Here is a 20,709-nt window from a genome sequence, read left to right on the forward strand (position 1 = left end):
CCCAGAACCTGCCGTCCACCATCAGGGACGTCAGGGACATGACCGAGGCCTGCCAGGTCTGCGCAGTGTGTAAACCCCGCTTCTTCCGCCCGCCCCAGACCCATGTCGTAAAGGCCTCTTGGCCTTTGAGCACCTCGGCATGGATTTTAAAGGGCCCCTGCTTTCCACGAACCGAAACATCTACTTCCTCACAGTAGTGGACAGCGAGGGGCATCGCGACTAGTTGCACGACTAGTTATAACCTGAGAGGCAATGGGCAAATGGAACATGAAAACAGGGTGGTCTGGAAGGCAGTCCTCCTGGCCCTCAAGTCAAAAGGGTGGGCTGTTAAATACTGGCATGACGCCCTGCCCGAGGCACTCCATGCCATTAGGTCACTTCTGTGTACGGCTACCAATGAGGCTCCTCTTGAATGCTTGTTCTCATTCCCTAGGAAGTCAGAGACTGGAATATCCCTCCCAGTATGGCTCGCGTCTCCGGGACCGGTGTTCCTACATAAGCACATACGGGCACACAAGCCCGAACTCCTGGTCAAGCATGCTTTCCTCCTACAAGTGAACCACAACTATGCCTACGTTATGTTTGGCAATGGCAGGGAGAACACTGTCTCAACTAGGGACCTGGTACCAGCAGGAGCACCCACCATGCCACAGCATCCTTCAGCCCAGGGAGACGCTGACCGGTGTAAGGTAAAAACATCATGAGATGGGACCGGAGAAGGAGTCACCCAGTACTAAGGAGTAACAGAATGCAGATGTGACCTTGTACACTCAAGATAAGCTTTGCACTAACAAGAATGATGTGCAGCAGACTAACAGAGAAGGATAGCAACAGTTTATTCATTGGACAATGTCATGGTATGATAATTTACTAAGTACGTATCCTGAGGTATAAAAAAAACACCACTTGCTGATAATGGCAGAATGTGCCTTCTCCAACTAACACTGTTAGTTGCAAGTGTTACAATCTGGTAATAAAGAACAAAGAACCTTGATTTCGACTCAGTCTGGTGTCTGACTCACTCATTCATGAACAAAGCAGACCTAACACCGGGCATACATCCCCGTCCCCAGGCAGCTATGGGGTGCACAGGACCTCCTTGACCACCAGGGACCTGCTTCAGCCATGGGGGATGAACCTGCCCCCCACCCATCCAATACGACTCTCACACCTTGCACCTGGCCCCCTCGACCACCCCTCCAAGTGGCACCACACCAGTCACTCAGACCCCTGCCGCCAGCCCCCCCACTTCCTCTCCAGCCAGTGACCGGGAGCCAGTCCTACGACGGTCACAGAGACTCCGGCGGCCGCCAGATCTATGATTCTTTGCTACTGCCCCGCCTCCACCACCCCAGGACAATTTTAAAGTGGGTGAATGTGGTGGTACACCACCGGCCTACTGCAGGGGGCAACCTCTGTACCTGCAGGAGTGTAAGGGGACAGGACAACACCTGGCCGGCTGTCAATCAGTCGACCTGAATGGATCAAGCCCAACGCGGTCGGGTGTCAATCATCCTCCAGGATATAAGCCTGCGCCGGCCTCCAAAGTCTCACTCAGAGTTACTGCAGCAACAGCCTGCCTGGTTCTGTGGAAGTCTTTGTTGATTAAAGCCTGTTCTACAGTCTTTACCTTGTGTGTGTCTGGTTCTGTTTAACAGCGCACCACAATTATATTGCAAATAAAACAGTAGACTGCACTATAGGCTGTGCACAAAATAAGTTTATTTAAAGCATAAATGAGGATGCCAACTGTCAATCAAATTAAGGGGTTGCAGTAATTACAGTGAACTGTTATTGGGAATGTTGCTGGAAAATGGCACTATGGTTAAAAAAACATTATCTTGATGAATCACAGAGCAAATTTAAAAGGCTATATAGCATACTCATGCTTCTCTTTCTGAGGTTCATTGTTACATTGCTTTTGCATCACCAGCCAGGCGAGATTATTGCTGCCAAAAGTGATATGATGTTCTTGCAGTTGGAACTTCTGGACACAAAGTTCTCAACACCACCCTTCTTGCGCTAACTTCTCACTATTGGAAAATCAGCAGACTGCTACTCAACATGTAACACCTGATTGGCACCTCAGGAATGTGCAGCGCGTCGACTGACTCAAAGACTTGTTAACTAGCAAAAGACTGGAGCGTATTACAGCCTGGTCGACCAGCCCAGACTGACCTGGGTCTGGTTAGAAGCAGCCCTTTATGACCTGCTAGTAGGTGTGGCTACGGCTCTCAGCCAATCACAACAGCTACAGGCAAATATATACATTGGTGATAGTATTCTGTACTATCACAGAATGGCAGCGTGGGCACAAAGAGAATGCTCAAGTATAATTATGTACTGTATTATGCATGTAATTTTGTACACTGTGGTCCAGAGAAACACTTTTGTCAGGTTGTATATTTGCTGTCAGATGATAATAAATGAACTAATTTCTTGTTTTATTGTATGGAGTATGGTATTATTTAGTTTATTGATTTGGAATATTTATTTTGAGAATTCTTTACCTGGTGTATCTTCAGTAAGTATTTGTGATATTATAAATGGAATGGACATTTTAAACATGGTGGATGAGAGGAAACCTTGATTGGAGACCTTTAAATGAAGAGTTCATCTCAATTTATTGAAATGTCCAATGTGACTTCTCATGGATAAAACTATTCTACACTTCCTATAACATAGTTCATCATGTCATCTGTCCACTAAATTTCTGTTCCTCTGTCCATGTTTTGTGGGTCCATCTTTACTTTTCCAGTCTTACATAGCAAGGCAGTCAGGTACATTGGCTTCTCTTTCGCTGATGTCCATCCTTAAACCCTTGGGTTCCTGACCAATATGGTCCCTTGTGTGTGATATCTTTCTAATTAAAATCATTGTCTTGGACCCAGCACGTTAAATGTTTTCTCTTGCACCATGGTAGAAGCTAAGCCAAACCATGATCTTGCTGTTATATTTGACCCTGAGGTGAGCATGGAATCGCACATTCACACCACTATAAAGTCAGTCTGTTCAGACTTCAGTGCATAATTCAACATACTTTCCCCCTCCACTTCAGCTCTTCTGTCAATAAGGCCTTGACCTCTTAATATGACAATTCCAAGATTTGCCTCCTACCTCCTGTGTTCTTTAAATGTGAGGTCAATCAAAACTCCACTCTGCAAAACTGCCCTAAATTCTGCATTCCTGTTCACTCTTCAACCATGTCTGGTGGTCAAAGATTGGTTCACCACAAAGCAACAGAGTGCTAAGTTTTTTTTTCAAATTCTCCCCTTCATCCATCTATCCTCACCCTTGCACTTTTGCAGACCATAACCTCCAACGCTGCAATCTTATACATTTCCTGAGTTTCTCTATTTTCTTATTAAATATATAAACACTATTATTGTAATCCTTGCTTTTACTGCTGAGGACAGAAAATCTGGAATTCTCCACCTAAATCTCTCTGCCTTCTCCTTCTAACCTCTGAGCAAATGTTTGGTCAATTCTGAGCTTGTGAATGCTCCTGTCTTAAACATTCTGACCCTATTCTAATGAAAGCATAAGTACAAATTATCATTCACATACTCTGATTTAGAGCTGGAAATGACTTTGTAATTCTACCTGATCTTGTTTGAGAAAGGGCTTAATGGAATTATCTTTGCAGAAACATGAACTCTTGTTTTACAGCACGAGGGAGACCTTTGGCAACCCAATGGCAAATTGTACGTTTCATCAGTGATGCTGACTTCAAAGTTGGGGACCATGGGTTTAACTCCAATACAAGAATCAACCAATAGAAGGAAAATGGAACAAATACAAGTAGGTTTTATTTTACTTTAATCAGTTTCTCTTGTCACATTTAACATTGTGCAGCCATACTGCCATGAATATTTCAATCCAAGTTCATCTCAGACTCACAGAGTTTGGAAAGTAATGGTATTAATAGCTGGCAGAATGCAGCTCCAGAGCTGACTGCGGGTGTGTGCGAAGCGACATTCAGGTGGCAGCGCTGAAGGCGCTGTTCTGACACCTGAAAGGTCCGCATCAGGGAGAGGTGCCGCAGAGCAAACGCCGGCTCCTGTCAACTGTGGCCATAGTGCCGCCTGATTTTAGGTGCCTGGGGGAGCACTTGGAAGCAGAGAATATGCCTTCCCGAGGAGGATTGTGTAAGTACTCCTCAGATCAGGGTTCTCCGCTTTCAGATGGCCTCCCAACAGCCGCATTTGAACATTTTACATGGCTTTACGTTGGGGTATTCTGGCCATCTGAAAGTGCCTAAAGATTGACAATTTGGTCTCAATCTCATGGGGATGGCTTTGGAAATCATCACAGCTTAAGCAAGTTTTACGTTGATCTTGTTTCATCAGTTGCGGTATTAAATTGTTCCTCAATGGCTCTTTGTACAATTTGCAAACCTTTTGTGGCTTTAGTTACAGACTAATGGTGTTTTAAATATTCACGAATATAGACCTGAAAATGTTATTGAATCATTGCTGCCAAATAAATTTTATATAAAAATGCTGCTCAAATATATGGGCTATCTTTGCAAACATAAACCAATGACTGCTGCACAGCAATAATAATGAAATGCATTATAACCATTATCTTTTGCACTCAAGAATGTGTTGTTTCATTGCAAGGTGGCAATTAGATCTTTACAGCACGGTACAGGTCCTTCACCCCATGATGTTTACTCAATTATCGTCTCAAATGTCATTAATTATAAACAATTAACACTGGGTATATTTTCTTTACTTTGTTTGCTGTTAAAAGATTGCCCATAGTCTGATCAATAAGATAGTTTGATCTCGAAATAAATCTGTGGAGGATTATGTTCTTGAGCACTGAACATTATTGTAAATATCAAAGGTAACAGGTGAGATATGTGCACTCATTTTGCTCTGATGGTGTTCACCGATCATGTTGATAAAGAACAAAGTATGTGTTCAGCTGATGTATGTTGGCCTGCGTTCATATAAGGGGATTAAAGCCTGGAGCAATGTTGAATCAGTTCCACAATCCTTAGTTTTTTTTAAAAAACAAAAATTATGTGGTTTGACCGGCAATTCCAATTAGGACAGCTGACAATCAGAAGTACAGGTTATTAAATGTGGAGCTAGAAAGTGCTAAGGAGCTTCCCTTTTACCAATATTTCTTTTAAGTTCACTCCCCCTCCCCCTCCTGCCTTTCTCCCTCACACGAGGACTTGTATTAGTATAATAATAGACACATAACCATAACCATATAACCATTTACGGAGCGGAAACAGGCCATGTTGGCCTTTTGAGTCCGCACCGGTTCACTGATTTTGTGCGCCCTCTTCAGGCATTGGTGACCTATTAGAAAAATAGCGAAAGCTTGTACAAATTTTGTGACATCTGGTTTTATTGACGACCATGAAAGAGCCTTCTGCATATATACTGTTGCAATTTTATGCTTGTTGCCAAAATGCTTCTTTAGTAAAGATTTAGAATCCTTCTTTCAGGGCCATATGATAGCAACTCCTTACAAATTCTTGTGATTGTCCGCTCATGAACTGTTCAAAATAATAGATAATCCTCTGAATGTTGGCTCTTACTTTCAATACTGCATTCAAAGTTTCTCATGCCTTTGTTCACCCAGATTCCTATCTTCAAGGGAAAGCTGCATTTTGCTTCTCTCAGCTTGCCATCTTGGTGATAGAGGCCCAAAACCCACGATGGGAAGAGTTATGGACTTCAAAGTTCAAATCCAAGATTTAAGCCATTCTCATTAATATATACTGTGGTCTGCATTTAGGCATGAGAAAAATCAAAGAATATTGGGCATACCTGAGTGAATTTTTCCCTGGTATAATATGGATAGAAAATCCCTGCAAATTATGTGAAAAATAACAAATAGTAGAATCATTGCAAATACTTGTCTTTGACATTTTTGTGCAAAAGAACAGACAGGTGTGTATAATAGTTTTTGAGGTAGGAAAATGGGCAACTGGCATTTTTTTAAAAACCATAAGAAAAATCCAGTCAAATAGTGTTGCTGGAAATGAGTATGAAGCTTGAATGGTTTGTGTTATGTCTGGGTTGTACCATCGGAAGTCTTAATAAATGCTTGAAAGTCTTCGAAGTTTAACAGTAGATTTCTTACTCACATCCAGCTACTCGGTCACATTTAGATGCAATGTCTCACCGTGCATGCACCACTCTCAAGTGTGATGTGGCACTTACAGTGTTAGTGATCATGTTCTAACATAAAATAGTCCAAGGTTTCCTCAGTATATAACATCCCTTGTTCTTAAAAAAAAGTATTAAAGTTTTAAAGATTTATTAAATTTTAAAATTTCTTAAAAAATAGATCATTACTGCTTCTTTCCCTGTAATTGCAATTAAGGATTAACTATTCTATTTACACATTTGCAGTTCTATATTCTTTTCAGCAGAATTGCACCGGTGGTAGGATGTTGCTTCTCCACCTCATAGACCTTGTAGCGATTGTTTGATTATGCAGTTCTCCTGCTGCTTGCTGTGTGGCCATTGTGGTGTTGTTGGTTGGGGTTTCACCTCACGTTCCCTCACAAGTTGTTGGAGTTACAGAAGTTGCTGATGGTTTTTGTGTCAGATCTGGTATTGAGCGAATGTGGGTCCTGTTTCGTCTCAGTTGCCTGCTAGATTCTGTCTCAATGTTGTATGACCTTGGGGTCTCAGCTTTTCTAATGATCTTTGCTGGACTCCATGCACATGCTGTCCGGTGAAGAGTTCTGGTAATGTTTATGCATTTTTGTTATAATGTTGACGACTTCCCTCTTGTATGTTATTCAACTTACTTTTCATTTCCTCTTGGTCGTCTGGTGGACAGATTTTGCTTGGGAGAATTGTCTTGTACTTTCTACCATTCGGAAGCTCTGCTGGGGACTTCATGTTGGCTCTCAAGGCTGTTGCTTGCAGTGACAGAGAGCAAGGTAAGGGTCTTCCTTTGTCTCTCAACACTTAGTGAGAGTGCATTTAATTGCCTCTCAATTAATCCATGGCCCCTGGGTTAATATGGTGACGATGTGATGGCGATCCCATATTCTGCATTTATTTCTCTGAATTCACAAGATGTGAATTGGGTCCCATTGTCACATATCACTTGTTCGGGTATCCCCTGTTCCGTGAAGAGCGCTCGTACTGCAGCAGTGTTAGTTGGTGCTCTCAGGTCTGTATTTCTGGCATGCTGGACATGTAGCCACCATTTCTTTGATGTCCTTATGCATGTCTGTCCAGTAAACCGCTGACTTTGCATTTCTCCATTCCCATGTGGCCTTGGAGTATTTTCTGTAGAATTTATTTTTTCATTGTCTCTGGTACTATCAGCCAAGACCCTGCCAGCAGTACACCATTCTCCAAGGATATGTCATCCCTGACAGAACCAATACTGACGTATTGTTGACTGCACCTGTTTTATCCTTTCTGGCCATCCCTGTATCACCTGTAGCGAGAGCAGCTGCAGCACCTCATCCTTTGTGGTTTCTTGTTTAATCTGGTTTAGTTTGTTACTGGTCACACTGATGAGATGATGTACCTTGATCTCCATGCCTGTACCTCAAGGTGAAGTCATAACATTCTCCTACAGAGGAGACAGCTCCCTTTCGATATTGGCATATTGGGTCTCTGCAGATGCCAGGGCTTTTGAGGCAAAAGCTATCGATTTTCCTTCCTGCACCAATGCTGCCCCGAGGCAGTGATAGAGCCGTCTACTTGAAATGTGACAACTTTTTTTCCGTCGTAGTAGCTCAGTTCTATTTCTCTGCAGACCACTTCCTTAAGCTTGTCAAAATTTTTTTGATGCGATGGTGACCACTGAAACTTCACATCCTCTTTCAGCAACTCTCTGAGGTTGGCTGTGTGGTCTGATGTGTGTGGGGTGAAGGAACTCATATATTGGACCAGGCCAAGGAAGATTCTTAGTTTCTTTTTGTCCTTTGGGTGTTCCATTTCAACAATGGTTATTATCATATCTGGGCTTGGCTGACCCCTTCAGGTGTGTCCACCATTCTGAAGAATTGGCACTCCTCCACCTTAATGGTGCATTTATCTGCATTGAATTTGATGCCGGCTCCTCTTGTTCTCTCCATGTGTTCGTGTAGGTGAGGGTCATGGGTTTTCCCATCTCTACCAAAGACCTGGATGTTGTCTACAATGCTGACAGCCCCCTTGCATCCCCTGTAGGTCTCATCTATCTTTTGCTGGAAGATGTCTTGGCTCACCTTTAGGCCAAAAGGTAGTCGCAGGAACTTGTACTGCCAAATGAAATGTTGAATGTTGTGAGCAGTGTCGATTCTTCATCCAGCTTCATATTCCAATATCCATTCTTTGCATCTAGTTTGCTAAAGATTTTGGATCCCGCTAGATCAGAAGTGATGCCTTCCAGTGTTGGAGTTGGACAGTGCCCTCTTTTTATTGGTTGGTTTAAGCCTTTGGGATCCAGACATGTCCTCAGGCGGCCATGCAGTTTTTCCTTTATTACAATGGAGTTCACACAGTCATTTGACTCGACCACTTTTGCTATCACTAGTTTTTCTTCCATTTCTTCGAGCTCCTGCTCCAGCCTTTGTTTCAGCTCTATTGGGACCTTCCATGGAGCATGGATTATTGGTCTGCATTCTGGGTCTGTGGCTACGTGGTATTCAAAATTTCCAAAGCACCCTACTGTGTCATCAAAGCATTCAGGGTACATGTCAATGAGCTCGGCCTTATTTGTGATCGGAAAGCGTGGCTCAAGCAGAATGTCGCTATTGATCCTCTTGGACATTTTCTTCACCCTGATCTCATTGTTTACAGAGATTAACTGTAATTCCTGACTACTATTCAGGCCTAGGATTGCTGGTCCGTTGGCATCAACCACAAAGAATGTTGCTCTTGATGCTCTTTCATTTATGTCTACCTTTTATTTGGACTTTTCCTAGTTGTTTAATCACGGGGCCACCATAGGCTGTGAACATGAGATTTACGGCTTCGAGTGTGCCTTCCTTCGGGTACCTGTTCACCATGTTCTCGGGGAACATCTGACGGTACAGTCTGAGCAGGAGGATGTAACTTTATGGTCCAGTGTCCAACTTTATTTTCAAGTTGAATATTATCGATCTGTTTCCAATCTTTCTTTTCACTTGGAATTCACTCTTTCCTCTCTTCCTTTTCTTGGATGTCTCATGGAGGAGTACTGTTTCGATGTCGAGCATCAGTGTGTTGGAATCACTGCTGTTGCTTCCCTCGACGTGGTGTACCTTTTTTCTGTATTCTTGTATTCTCTCTCTTTTTGTGCCAGACCTACACGTCTTTTTTCAGTGATTAACCTTCCCACAGGTCCTGCACTTCAAATCATATGCAGAGCATTTCTTGTGGTCCTCGAAGGGGTGTAGTCTGCCACATTTCCTACAGTTCTCAGATGTTTGCAGCTTTCTTTGTGTCTGCTTTATGGCATTGACCCTTCTATTTCTGTGCTGCTTGTTGGCCTGCATGGAGAGGGATTGCATTTGCCTCCTAGTGGCCTCAAAGACCCTTGCTGCGTCTACGGCATCTGCTAGTTTCAAGCTATCTTTTCCTATGAGGCCTTGCTGCCCTTTTGGATGAGCGCTTCCCCAAATTAGTTGGCCTACTATTCGCTCCTCTGAACTTGCATTTTGCAGCAATAATCTTTAGCCTTGTGAGGAAATTATTTACTGACTCGTCAGGCTTTTGTTTTAAGCCCTGGAACTCGGTTCCAGATGAGAGGAAATTTTTCAAATGTCCTTTCTGGGTTATTTTCTTCCTCTTCAGCCAGCTCCCAGCTATTAAAGAGGTCTATTGCTCACTTCCCCATCCAAAGAAGGATGTAACTAACTGTTTCCTCTGGTGTAGCTCCCTTGAGGAAGCTTTTGAATGCCAGGTTGCACTTCTGCTTGAACTTTTGAAAGCCTCTATGACGTTGTCTGCTTCCCCATCCATGACTGGGTGTAACGCTGCTGCTGCCATTTTCTTCTCCACCACTGGTCATCAGATAATGGTGTTCTTTTCTTTGTTTCCTTCTCTCCGTGTTTATTTTAATTTTTTTTCTATATGGCATGGGTTTCGATTGATCTCAATGCTGCCACCATGTTGTGCCACGATGGATGTACTATCGGAGGTCTTATTAAACATTAAGAAGGCTTGTAAGTTTAACAGCACATTTCTTTACTCTCATCCAGCTACTGGGTTCCGTATAGATACACACCACTCTCAAGTGTGATATGGCTCTTACGGTGTTGGTGTTCATGCTCTAGCATAAAATAGTCCCAGGTTTCCTCAGTATATAATTTGAATATAGGCAGACTTCCCACATAATTGCAATCATACATTTACAGGTTCCTTCCATTTAAAGTTGACTTCTTAAATTGCTAGCAGCAGGAGTTAAAAAATACTACTCATTTCTGGAAAGTGGGATGCAGTTTTACGAATACAAGCAAAATCAAAAAGAGATGTTCAGAAAGCAGCATTATCCAAATGCACTAGGGAAACACCCTTAGGATTCTAAATAAGTACTTGTTTGGGGAATAATCCATCAACAGTAAGTCACTGAGAGCAAAGCAATTTATATGATGTAAAAGTAAATGGACATCAGAGATCAACTATTATGTATTGAAATATTAAAGCAGTAGATGATTTCCAAAATCCCAAGTAACATTAATTTAGGGGAAAAAAAATGAAAAAAAAAAGAAGTTTTTGCTTTCCTGTGAAAACAACCAGTTCCTGAAGTTTTTTGTTACTGTTGGAGACAACACATCTCATTTAAGTAACATGGGGTATTAAATATTATTGCATTGGGTTAAGGTGCTCTATATTGGCTCCTGATCACTACCTGTTCAACTGGCTTACATTTCAGTTCTTGTATATTCTTACTGAATGTGTGCACTCCTTAAGTCAAGATTTTTATTTAGAGCCCATCAAGTAAAATTATATAGAAAGAATTGAGAAATGGGAGTAAAAGGTAAATATTTATTTAGGTCCATAAGAATGTGTATTTTAAGTCATACAGTCCCTCAAATAAGCGCTGTCTAAGTTGATCTTATCTTTCACCGTAACTTTATTTTCCTGGCTCATCTCTTAAAACCTTATTCTCTCTTAGTCCAAACATCTGCTTTTGACTCATTGGCTTAATGGATAGAACTTTCCCTTATAGAAAATTCCCAAAAGTTTACAAACATTATGAGAAGGAATTCTTCCTCATTTCATTTTTAAGTGATTGACTTTGTTATCCTGCATCTGTATACCCTTTCTACCCCATGCTCTAATCTCAAATTGCCCCTACAAGCAAAATATTTTCTCACCATCCATCTGCTTTCTATGTTATTGAAACATTATTGAGTGTGGAACTTGTCAGAGGCTGTTTCCATCCCTGTCACTGAAAGCTTTCATTTTGTTTTATTTAAAAAAAAATTTAGACATGCCACAAGGTAACAGGCCATTTCAGCCCACGAGTCTGTGCCACCCAATTTAACTTACAACCCCGATATGTATTGACAGTGGGAGGAAACTGAACTCCCAGCGAAAACCTATGCAAACACATGGAGAATGTACAAACTCCTTACAGACAGTGCGGGATTCGAACCCAGGTCCTTATTGCTGGCGTTGTAAAGATGTTGCACTAATACACCAACTGTGCTGCCCTTCAATAAGATATCCTTGTTATTTCAATTCAAATTTATTGTTAGAGTACATACCTGACATAACCCTGAGATTCTTGCGGGCAAGGCAGAATTACTACTTATTCGTAATGCAAAAAAACAAACCTTATGCTGTAGACATATAGACAAATGAAGAAATATAAATAGATAATTAAATGTAAGCAACTTGACTGTGCACATAGAAAATTTAAAAAATCAATAAGTTCAAAATTAAGTGTCCTTAAGTGAGTCCCCGATTGAGTTTGATGTTGAGGAGTCTGATGGTGGAGGGGTAGCAGCTGTTCCTAAATCTGGAGGTACAAGTCTTGTGGCACCTATACTTCTTTCCTGATGGTAACAGTGAGAATAGAGCATGTGTTGGGTGTTGTGGATCCTTAATGATAGCTGCTGCTCTCCAACGGCAGATGTTCTCAATGAGGGGAGGGTTTTGCCTATGATGTCCTGGGCTGTGTCCACTATATTTTGGAGGGCTTTACAATCAGGTTATTTATGTCCCCATACCAGAACATGATGCGGCCAGTCAGTGCACTTTCCACCACACGTCAGTAGAAATTTGCCCGGGTTTCTGAATTACCAAATATTTTCTGGTACTCTTGAAAGCAAGATGCAGAGGTAGAAATTCCGATCATAAAAATGAAATTTAGAGGCTATGTTTGAAATAGAATAACAAACCCTGAGCATGATCTACCCCAATCAAGATAACGTGGACAAACTCTAAGGTAGTAATCTGTGATTCTACAGAAAAAAATTAACAATGGGCCTTATGTAGATGTCCAAGTCACTGGTAGGTAACAAGAGTAAACATTCAAAGTTCAAATTTATTGTCAGAGAACATACATGGCATCACATATAACCCTGAGAATCTTTTCCCACTGGGCCAGGCAGAATTTCTACTTATTAGTAAGTGTATTCAAGAAAAATAAATAACAAAGAGAAATATCAAATGTAAACAAACTGCAAATATGGGAAAAAAATATTCCATTGAAAGGAAGATTTTAGATTTTATATTTTGCTGGCTCTGGCAGGTAAACCAAAGATGTTTTGATATCATTGTCCACAGGGGAAGGGAATTTTACTGCATTGTAAAGCTAAAACACATAAAAATGTTCAAGAGAACTCAGCTGGTCTTTTCAGCATCTATAGGAGACCCTGAAAGATGCATTAAATGAATAAGTACACCCTTTAAATGCCTTTGGAATGAAACAATTGTGTATTAGTGGTCCTTTATATCTAACTGTTCATGGGAGGCATCTCCATGGTACTTTCTTAATGGACTCTTGATTATTTTCAAATCAACACATTTTCACAGGATTCAAGGACTGACTTATCATACTATTTTGAATTGCTTGTGGAATCGAAGTCCAGCCTGAGAGAAAAATGACCAAATAAGAGTTAATTCTTGAAAGGGGTACTCAGATATCCAGGCTTGAGGAGGTGACCAACAGAAAGAAGAGCCTGTGGTAAAGTGTAAGACAAAAGGCAGATAAACTACCAAAGTCAAAGTGAGTGCTATGAATAGCAACATGAGGGGTGAAAAGCACTTCATATGGGAAAACGTGTGCTAAATGTGGATTGGAAATTTATTTCTATGAATTGTGCACACTGAAGATTATAATGAAAACCCATAGAATGGATAAGATGAGCAGTGCATGGTCAAACTCAGAATACTGGTTAATATATACTCAGTAGCAAAAGAAATCAATTTTATGGAAAGAACAGATGCATTTATACCAAAATGTTTGTCCAGAGCTACTTGTGACATTTAAAGCCAAACCAGAAGGGATGCACAATGTCCCTCAAAGCAATGCAATAAAAACCAGGTCATATGAAGTCAGTGCACAATATGATACAAGCTTTGCTGGGAGATGTGCTCTGATGTTGGTGAGCCAAAGAATCAAGAGATTTAGAATGTGGATTTCATGATAACAAGTGAGAAAGTTCACACATCATGCCCAAATATGAAAGTACAGTCCAGCAAATGGAAATGATGATACACCTTGCCAGGATTTTGAGGATTTATTCAGTTGGAGCAATCACTTCAGCCATGGAACTCATATTTTTCATGAAAGAGTGAAAAGCAAATAGTGTTAAATGTGAGGTGAAGGAACCTGGTAGCAATACACACACAAGGTATGTGTCTCTCAAACAGAAGCAAAAGAATGTTGGAGAGAGTAATGAGGGGATAGAGGTTGATCCCAGTAGACAGGGTCAGTGCCAGATTGAATATTAGTGGGGTGGGGGGGTGTGTTGGAGTACATTCTTCTGCTGTAAATCTTGCTCAGCTGCTGGCAGGGGAGGGAACAGGGGGTGGTGCTGGCTCAGCCTACCTGCCCAGGTAGATTCAGTCAGCAGTGGTGGGGGGGGGGGGGTTGCTAGTGGTGTGGAGAGCCACTAATGTGTGTTAAGCTGGGGGCTAGTGATGCGGGCAGGTCTGACAGCAAGAGATGGCACGAGCATGTGTGGGCACAGCACCTCACAACGAGGGGCCATGGCCATGAATTTCCACCCTCCGGCATCAACTGTGCAGGTAGACATAGCTCCCACTATGTGTCTGCTTTAATGTGTGTTGAAGGAAATGTGCAAAGAGTTCTAAAGAGGAGTTTCACCTACGCAGTGTAAATGATAAGAGATATGGGAATCTTGAAAGATAATCATGACCTAATTCAGATAGGATGCATCTTTAGTAACTGAGAAGTAAAAATTTTAATTTGGCATGGCTCTAGTCAGGACCCTCTTTCAGGGTGGTGTTTCAGCTGGAGGGCTTCCCATGTTACAAGTCCATTTAAAATAAAAGCGTGATAAGAAGGAAGAATTGATGAATGGACCTTCAGAAGGTATTTGGAAAATACCTCAGAATAGGATGCAGAGAATATTTTTGGACTGAAATCATGTCACTCCTGAAGATATATATGATGAGAATGCACTTGATGAGAATGCCGATGTATGCAATAAAACTTAAGAATGAAGTAATCAGCAAGGATGACTATGGAATTCAGGACTAATGGGTAGACAGGCTTTGTGATCAAATGGCTACACCACAGGACTGATGGAAGTGTGAAGCAATGCATTTGGTTAAGGACAGGCAGAGGCAATGTATGCTATTTGGTGATATTTTAGGAAGTGCATTTGTCAACATAACTTTGGAAAACTTTCAAAAACTGGAATGAAAAGTTTATTTAAAATGTTTATTTTTTTTAGACAACTGTTTACTTTTTGGATTTTTCTATTTATTTTACTTTTAATATTTTATCTTATCTCTTCTTTGGCTTGGCTTCGCGGACGAAGATTTATGGAGGGGGTAAAAAGTCCACGTCAGCTGCAGGCTCGTTTGTGGCTGACCAGTCCGATGCGGGACAGGCAGACACGATTGCAGCGGTTGCAAGGGAAAATTGGTTGGTTGGGGTTGGGTGTTGGGTTTTTCCTCCTTTGCCTTTTGTCAGTGAGGTGGGCTCTGCGGTCTTCTTCAAAGGAGGCTGCTGCCCGCCAAACTGTGAGGCGCCAAGATGCACGGTTTGAGGCGTTATCAGCCCACTGGCGGTGGTCAATGTGGCAGGCACCAAGAGATTTCTTTAGGCAGTCCTTGTACCTTTTCTTTGGTGCACCTCTGTCACGGTGGCCAGTGGAGAGCTCGCCATATAATACGATCTTGGGAAGGCGATGGTCCTCCATTCTGGAGACGTGACCCATCCAGCGCAGCTGGATCTTCAGCAGCGTGGACTCGATGCTGTCGACCTCTGCCATCTCGAGTACCTCGACGTTAGGGGTGTGAGCGCTCCAATGGATGTTGAGGATGGAACGGAGACAACGCTGGTGGAAGCGTTCTAGGAGCCGTAGGTGGTGCCGGTAGAGGACCCATGATTCGGAGCCGAACAGGAGTGTGGGTATGACAACGGCTCTGTATACGCTTATCTTTGTGAGGTTTTTCAGTTGGTTGTTTTTCCAGACTCTTTTGTGTAGTCTTCCAAAGGCGCTATTTGCCTTGGCGAGTCTGTTGTCTATCTCATTGTCGATCCTTGCATCTGATGAAATGGTGCAGCCGAGATAGGTAAACTGGTTGACCGTTTTGAGTTTTGTGTGCCCGATGGAGATGTGGGGGGGCTGGTAGTCATGGTGGGGAGCTGGCTGATGGAGGACCTCAGTTTTCTTCAGGCTGACTTCCAGGCCAAACATTTTGGCAGTTTCCGCAAAGCAGGACGTCAAGCGCTGAAGAGCTGGCTCTGAATGGGCAACTAAAGCGGCATCATCTGCAAAGAGTAGTTCACGGACAAGTTTCTCTTGTGTCTTGGTGTGAGCTTGCAGGCGCCTCAGATTGAAGAGACTGCCATCCGTGCGGTACCGGATGTAAACAGCGTCTTCATTGTTGGGGTCTTTCATGGCTTGGTTCAGCATCATGCTGAAGAAGATTGAAAAGAGGGTTGGTGCGAGAACACAGCCTTGCTTCACGCCATTGTTAATGGAGAAGGGTTCAGAGAGCTCATTGCTGTATCTGACCCGACCTTGTTGGTTTTCGTGCAGTTGGATAATCATGTTGAGGAACTTTGGGGGACATCCGATGCGCTCTAGTATTTGCCAAAGCCCTTTCCTGCTCACGGTGTCGAAGGCTTTGGTGAGGTCAACAAAGGTGATGTAGAGTCCTTTGTTTTGTTCTCTACACTTTTCTTGGAGCTGTCTGAGGGCAAAGACCATGTCAGTGGTTCCTCTGTTAGCGCGAAAGCCGCACTGTGATTCTGGGAGAATATTCTCAGCGACACTAGGTATTATTCTATTTAGTAGAATCCTAGCGAAGATTTTGCCTGCAATGGAGAGCAACGTGATTCCCCTGTAGTTTGAGCAGTCTGATTTCTCGCCTTTGTTTTTGTACAACTACAGGGGAATCACGTTGCTCTCCATTGCATTTATCTTATCTATTACTCTCTTAATCCCTTTGCAACAGCTTTATTAATGGTGGAATAGAATATAAAGTAAGAAAGTTATACTTAGCCTTTAGTAAATAACTGAAGTAATGGCTTCAGATCTGGTGAGGACTCTTCATGAATAATGTTAATTGTTCGGAGGATTGTCCAGGAAGTTTATTTGGGCTGAAGGACTTTGTGTACTCAAACATACTGAAAATTGGAATAGATTTTCCTGAAGAGATAATTAAGAGGTTCTTTGAAAGAGTTGTTGAAAATAAATAATTTTGATGGAATAATTTTAATTTGCAATTGTTTTTAATTTATATTGCATTGTTTAAAAGAGTAGTGAAAGCATATAATGGCTATGTTCTGGCATTGCAGGAGTTTGACCAGGGAACAGGTGAATGTGACTACATGAATAACTGTGGTAAAGAATCAGCACTAGTTCAGCTATTGATTGTTTTCTCGCACATGATTGTTATATAATACAGGTGCCTCACCTTTTATCCGGGATTCCAAAAACCAGCACTTTTTTTGGTAGATGACATCTGCTCATGAAAGATGGAGTTTGGTGCCAAGCATGACCCGACACAACCCTTGCTCAACTCCCATGTATCCTGTTGCATCCGCATTGCTAATTAGTGGTATCATTACTTTACAAGTACCCTACCCATTGAGAATGACCCTCACTGAACTCGTGTTGGAATACCCCGTGCCGTACACTTGTCCAGCATTTCAGAGCTTTAAGCCAGCCTGGCTGTAGCTCAGTGGCCCTCGTCGTTACCTGTAATTTCCCATGCAGCTGAAACCAGTGCCCATGCAGGGGAACCAAGAAGTGGGCAGTTCCCCTGCCGCTGGTACAGCAGTGGTGGCGGGGGGGTGGGAGAGAGAGATGGCAACATGACACGGGCGGGGTTGGTGGGGAGAGATGGCAGTGCAACTCAGGCAGGTGAGGAGGGGGAAGAGACAGTAGCACAACACAGGCGAGCAAGAAGGGAGACAGACAGCAGCGCCACTTGAGGGAGATTTTAGCACAACTCGGGAGGGGGGGGTGGGGAAGAGACGGCAACGTGACTTTGGCAGATGGGATTAAAGGGACCGAAATCAAAATGATTAGAAAATTCCAAACAACGGCAGGTGTCCAGTTGTAACGATCCTAGATAAAAGGTTAGACATCTCTTTATTTTGCCAGGATCCACTTCTCATTGCTGCATATAAATGACTTGTGAAAATTGTTTGATGTGCTGCACCATCTAATTTTTAACAAAATGTAACATTAGAATTTCTGTAGATCAGAGAAGTTGCATTCTACCAGAACCATGAATTCCCTCAATTAAATACCAGTAATTAATTTCTGTTACAGAAGGATACCAGGAAGTTGAATTCGAACGATTTGCTTCATCAGACTCTCCGTGAAGACATACACAGGAAATCACATCACTTAGCTACCTGCCTGCAACACTCAGGGGTTTTGTCTACCAGTGGTCAAGAGCCAAATAAGCGCACTTTCCGACTAGGTCAAGTTACTGCACCGCAAAGTGACACAAAGTTGAGACTTTACCAGGGATCTCATTGTCCAGGTCAAGCAGAAGCAACAGTTAATAAGATGTATTTTGGAGCTGACACAAAACTTCATTCAAAACTCATGCAGGAGCTGAACCAAGTTTTTCTAAAAAGCGATCCTCCGTTCAAGAAATAATAGTGTGTCATCTTTTTAAAAAGTCAATCCATCCGTATTTTAACATGAAGACTTCTTGTGGATATTAACTGGAGATTTTGTCAATTTAAGATATAACAAGGTGATTCTCTTCATTAGACTATTTACATTATTAAAAGAGCTTGGATCAACTCCAATTGCGTAATATTAAAAGCCACACTGAATCAGTAGAAATACCCAGAGTACAATTCTGTGAATGCACTTAAGATCTTTTACAGCAGTCTTAACAATTGTCTTAAATGCAGCAATCTAATTTCATACCCATAGTATTTACAAAGAGGGCACTTGTGACTCTTAAGTATTTCCTAAGTAAAAATTGAATACATAGAACCATATTAAATGATGTGAATATTGATTAATTTATTTGGTGTTATCCATGATGGTTATGGACTGTGATGCTTCTTGTCAATTAGCTTAGTAAGGGAGTTCACGAAGCCTGTACCCCGTCCGCCTTTGTCATTTAATATAGCTAAACTAAAGGGATTTTTCTGCTTTAGTATTATCACTGCATTTTTATTTGTAAGAGACTGTATGTACCTTAAATAAAGCAAACGACAATGGTACAAATTCATCTCTGGTGACTCTCTCCAAAAGACTTGGTATGCGGACGTCAAGATGTTACCCTGAATATTGAAGTACTTTAGCTATGGGAGATGTGCATTAAAAGAATGTAAAGCATCATTTATGACCAAGAAATTCATGAAAATGAAGATATTCATTGATAGATTTATTGATGTTTAATTGTTTGTATCTGCTGAAAGTGTTCAACATTGTATGGTGCATTAAAAGAGGATCAAAGTGGATATAGTTAGGAGATCTGAATTGCTGGGAATGTTAGGCTGAATTTCCAATTAACCATGTTCATAATGTTGATTGGAAATGACATCTGTTGTTCAAGCACTATTTTTTTCTTTCTTTGGCTTTCTTTCTTTGGCTTGGCTTCGCGGACGAAGATTTATGGAGGGGGTAAAAAGTCCACGTCAGCTGCAGGCTCGTTTGTGGCTGACAAGTCCGATGCGGGACAGGCAGACACGGTTGCAGCGGTTGCAGGGGAAAATTGGTTGGTTGGGGTTGGGTGTTGGGTTTTTCCTCCTTTATAGTGCAGCAACAGGATGCACTGATTCCTGGCCTCTTCTCCAGTGCTTGGCATGTTTCTGCACATTTTCTTTATCCTGCTGTCTCCTCCAGCACTAAAAAGGAAAACTGAAGCAATGTACGATCAGCCACTTGGATTATCGTGTAATTTTGTGAAAAGCATGGTTTTCTTTATTTTGGTAATTAGGTGTTATTTGATAAACTATGAAGTTGAATTCATGGTGCTTGTTTGCAGCAGCCTGCTTACCTGCAATCGAGAATTTCCTCATCTTGGTCAAGAAGCAAAAACAAATGTGAAATTCCTGTGTCTTGCTGCATAATCCAAGTCACATCTTTTAATTTAGAGATACAGCATGTTAACAGGCCCTTCTAGCTTATGAATTGGTGCCACCAAAATACATCCATGTGATCAATTAACCCACTAAACCTATAAGTCTTTGGAAAGTCAAAGTTAGCACTAGGAGAATATACCACCAGCAGATTTGAACCTGGACAGCTGCCACTGTAAAAAGCATTACACTATTTGTGCCATATATTTTAAGAATAGAAATATTATTTAAGGAAATGTAATCAAGTCCATTTCATGACAGGCATTCAAAAAAAACATCTTAAAGAGATTTAATCAATTAATTATCCAACTAATTTCAGCACCATTTTCTCCCCATCCTCAGTGTAACCTTGTAGATGATAAGCAGACAGTTAACAAGTATTTATTGTCCCAATAACTCCATGGGAGGTTGCTTCTTAGCTTGCCCAGAACTATACAGCAAGACCCATTAAAGGCACCAAGACAAAGAGCAGGATCGCTGATGGGAGAATTATTTGTGCTGTTCATGAAAGGTGAACAGCAAATAAGATTTAAAGATTGTAAAGTTCAGTTTGTGTTGTGTCTTCCTCACATGTTAAAGCATAATGGTGTTGGGTTGGAAACAATGAGAAGATGAATGATAAATATAAGGGTGAAAGGAGGCATTTCTCAAGACTGAGATCAACGGTGAAAGGCTTGGCCAAAGATGTTGTACACACTGAATATAATTGCATTTGATGTATAATTCCTGATTAAAGCAGAAAGACAGATTGCAAGAACCAGTATTCTTGAAGCTGAGGGTTTTGCCCAAAAAGGTAATCCAAGTCATCCTTTTAAAATTTTTAATGTTAATTTTGGTATACTAGTTCAGAGTTTCCCTCAACTCATGCCATTCTCTTAACTTCAAAACAGAGCCATTCATCTTTTTATGTCTTTTGCATTGCTTTTATTACTTTGCCATTAAGATAACTTTAGTAAGCTTCATTTAATAATATTTGTTGTCAATTAAATTTTGTTGAGTAGTACAATGGTAATCAATAGTGCAACCTGCCTGTTT

General features: G+C 41.6%; 1 protein-coding gene across 10 annotated transcripts in view; it reads left to right on the forward strand.

The window, feature by feature from the left end:
* Positions 1-19,052, forward strand: part of arap2 (ArfGAP with RhoGAP domain, ankyrin repeat and PH domain 2) — a 473,297-nt gene extending 454,245 nt beyond the window's left edge. For 5 of the 10 annotated variants that reach the window (XM_069924984.1, XM_069924982.1, XM_069924986.1 and 2 more), the window contains exons 32-33: positions 3,670-3,801; positions 17,897-19,051. In XM_069924984.1, the coding sequence (XP_069781085.1) occupies positions 3,670-3,801; positions 17,897-18,232 (468 nt within the window). In that variant the 3' untranslated portion in view covers positions 18,233-19,051. Of the gene's footprint in view, positions 1-3,669; positions 3,802-6,816; positions 6,920-17,896 lie in introns of all 10 variants that reach the window. The other 5 variants (XM_069924991.1, XM_069924993.1, XM_069924987.1 and 2 more) reach the window with 4 other exon arrangements.
* Positions 19,053-20,709: the final 1,657 nt, after the last annotated feature.

This window comes from Narcine bancroftii, chromosome 3, assembly GCF_036971445.1.
Source record: "Narcine bancroftii isolate sNarBan1 chromosome 3, sNarBan1.hap1, whole genome shotgun sequence".
NCBI classification, from domain to species: domain Eukaryota; kingdom Metazoa; phylum Chordata; class Chondrichthyes; order Torpediniformes; family Narcinidae; genus Narcine; species Narcine bancroftii.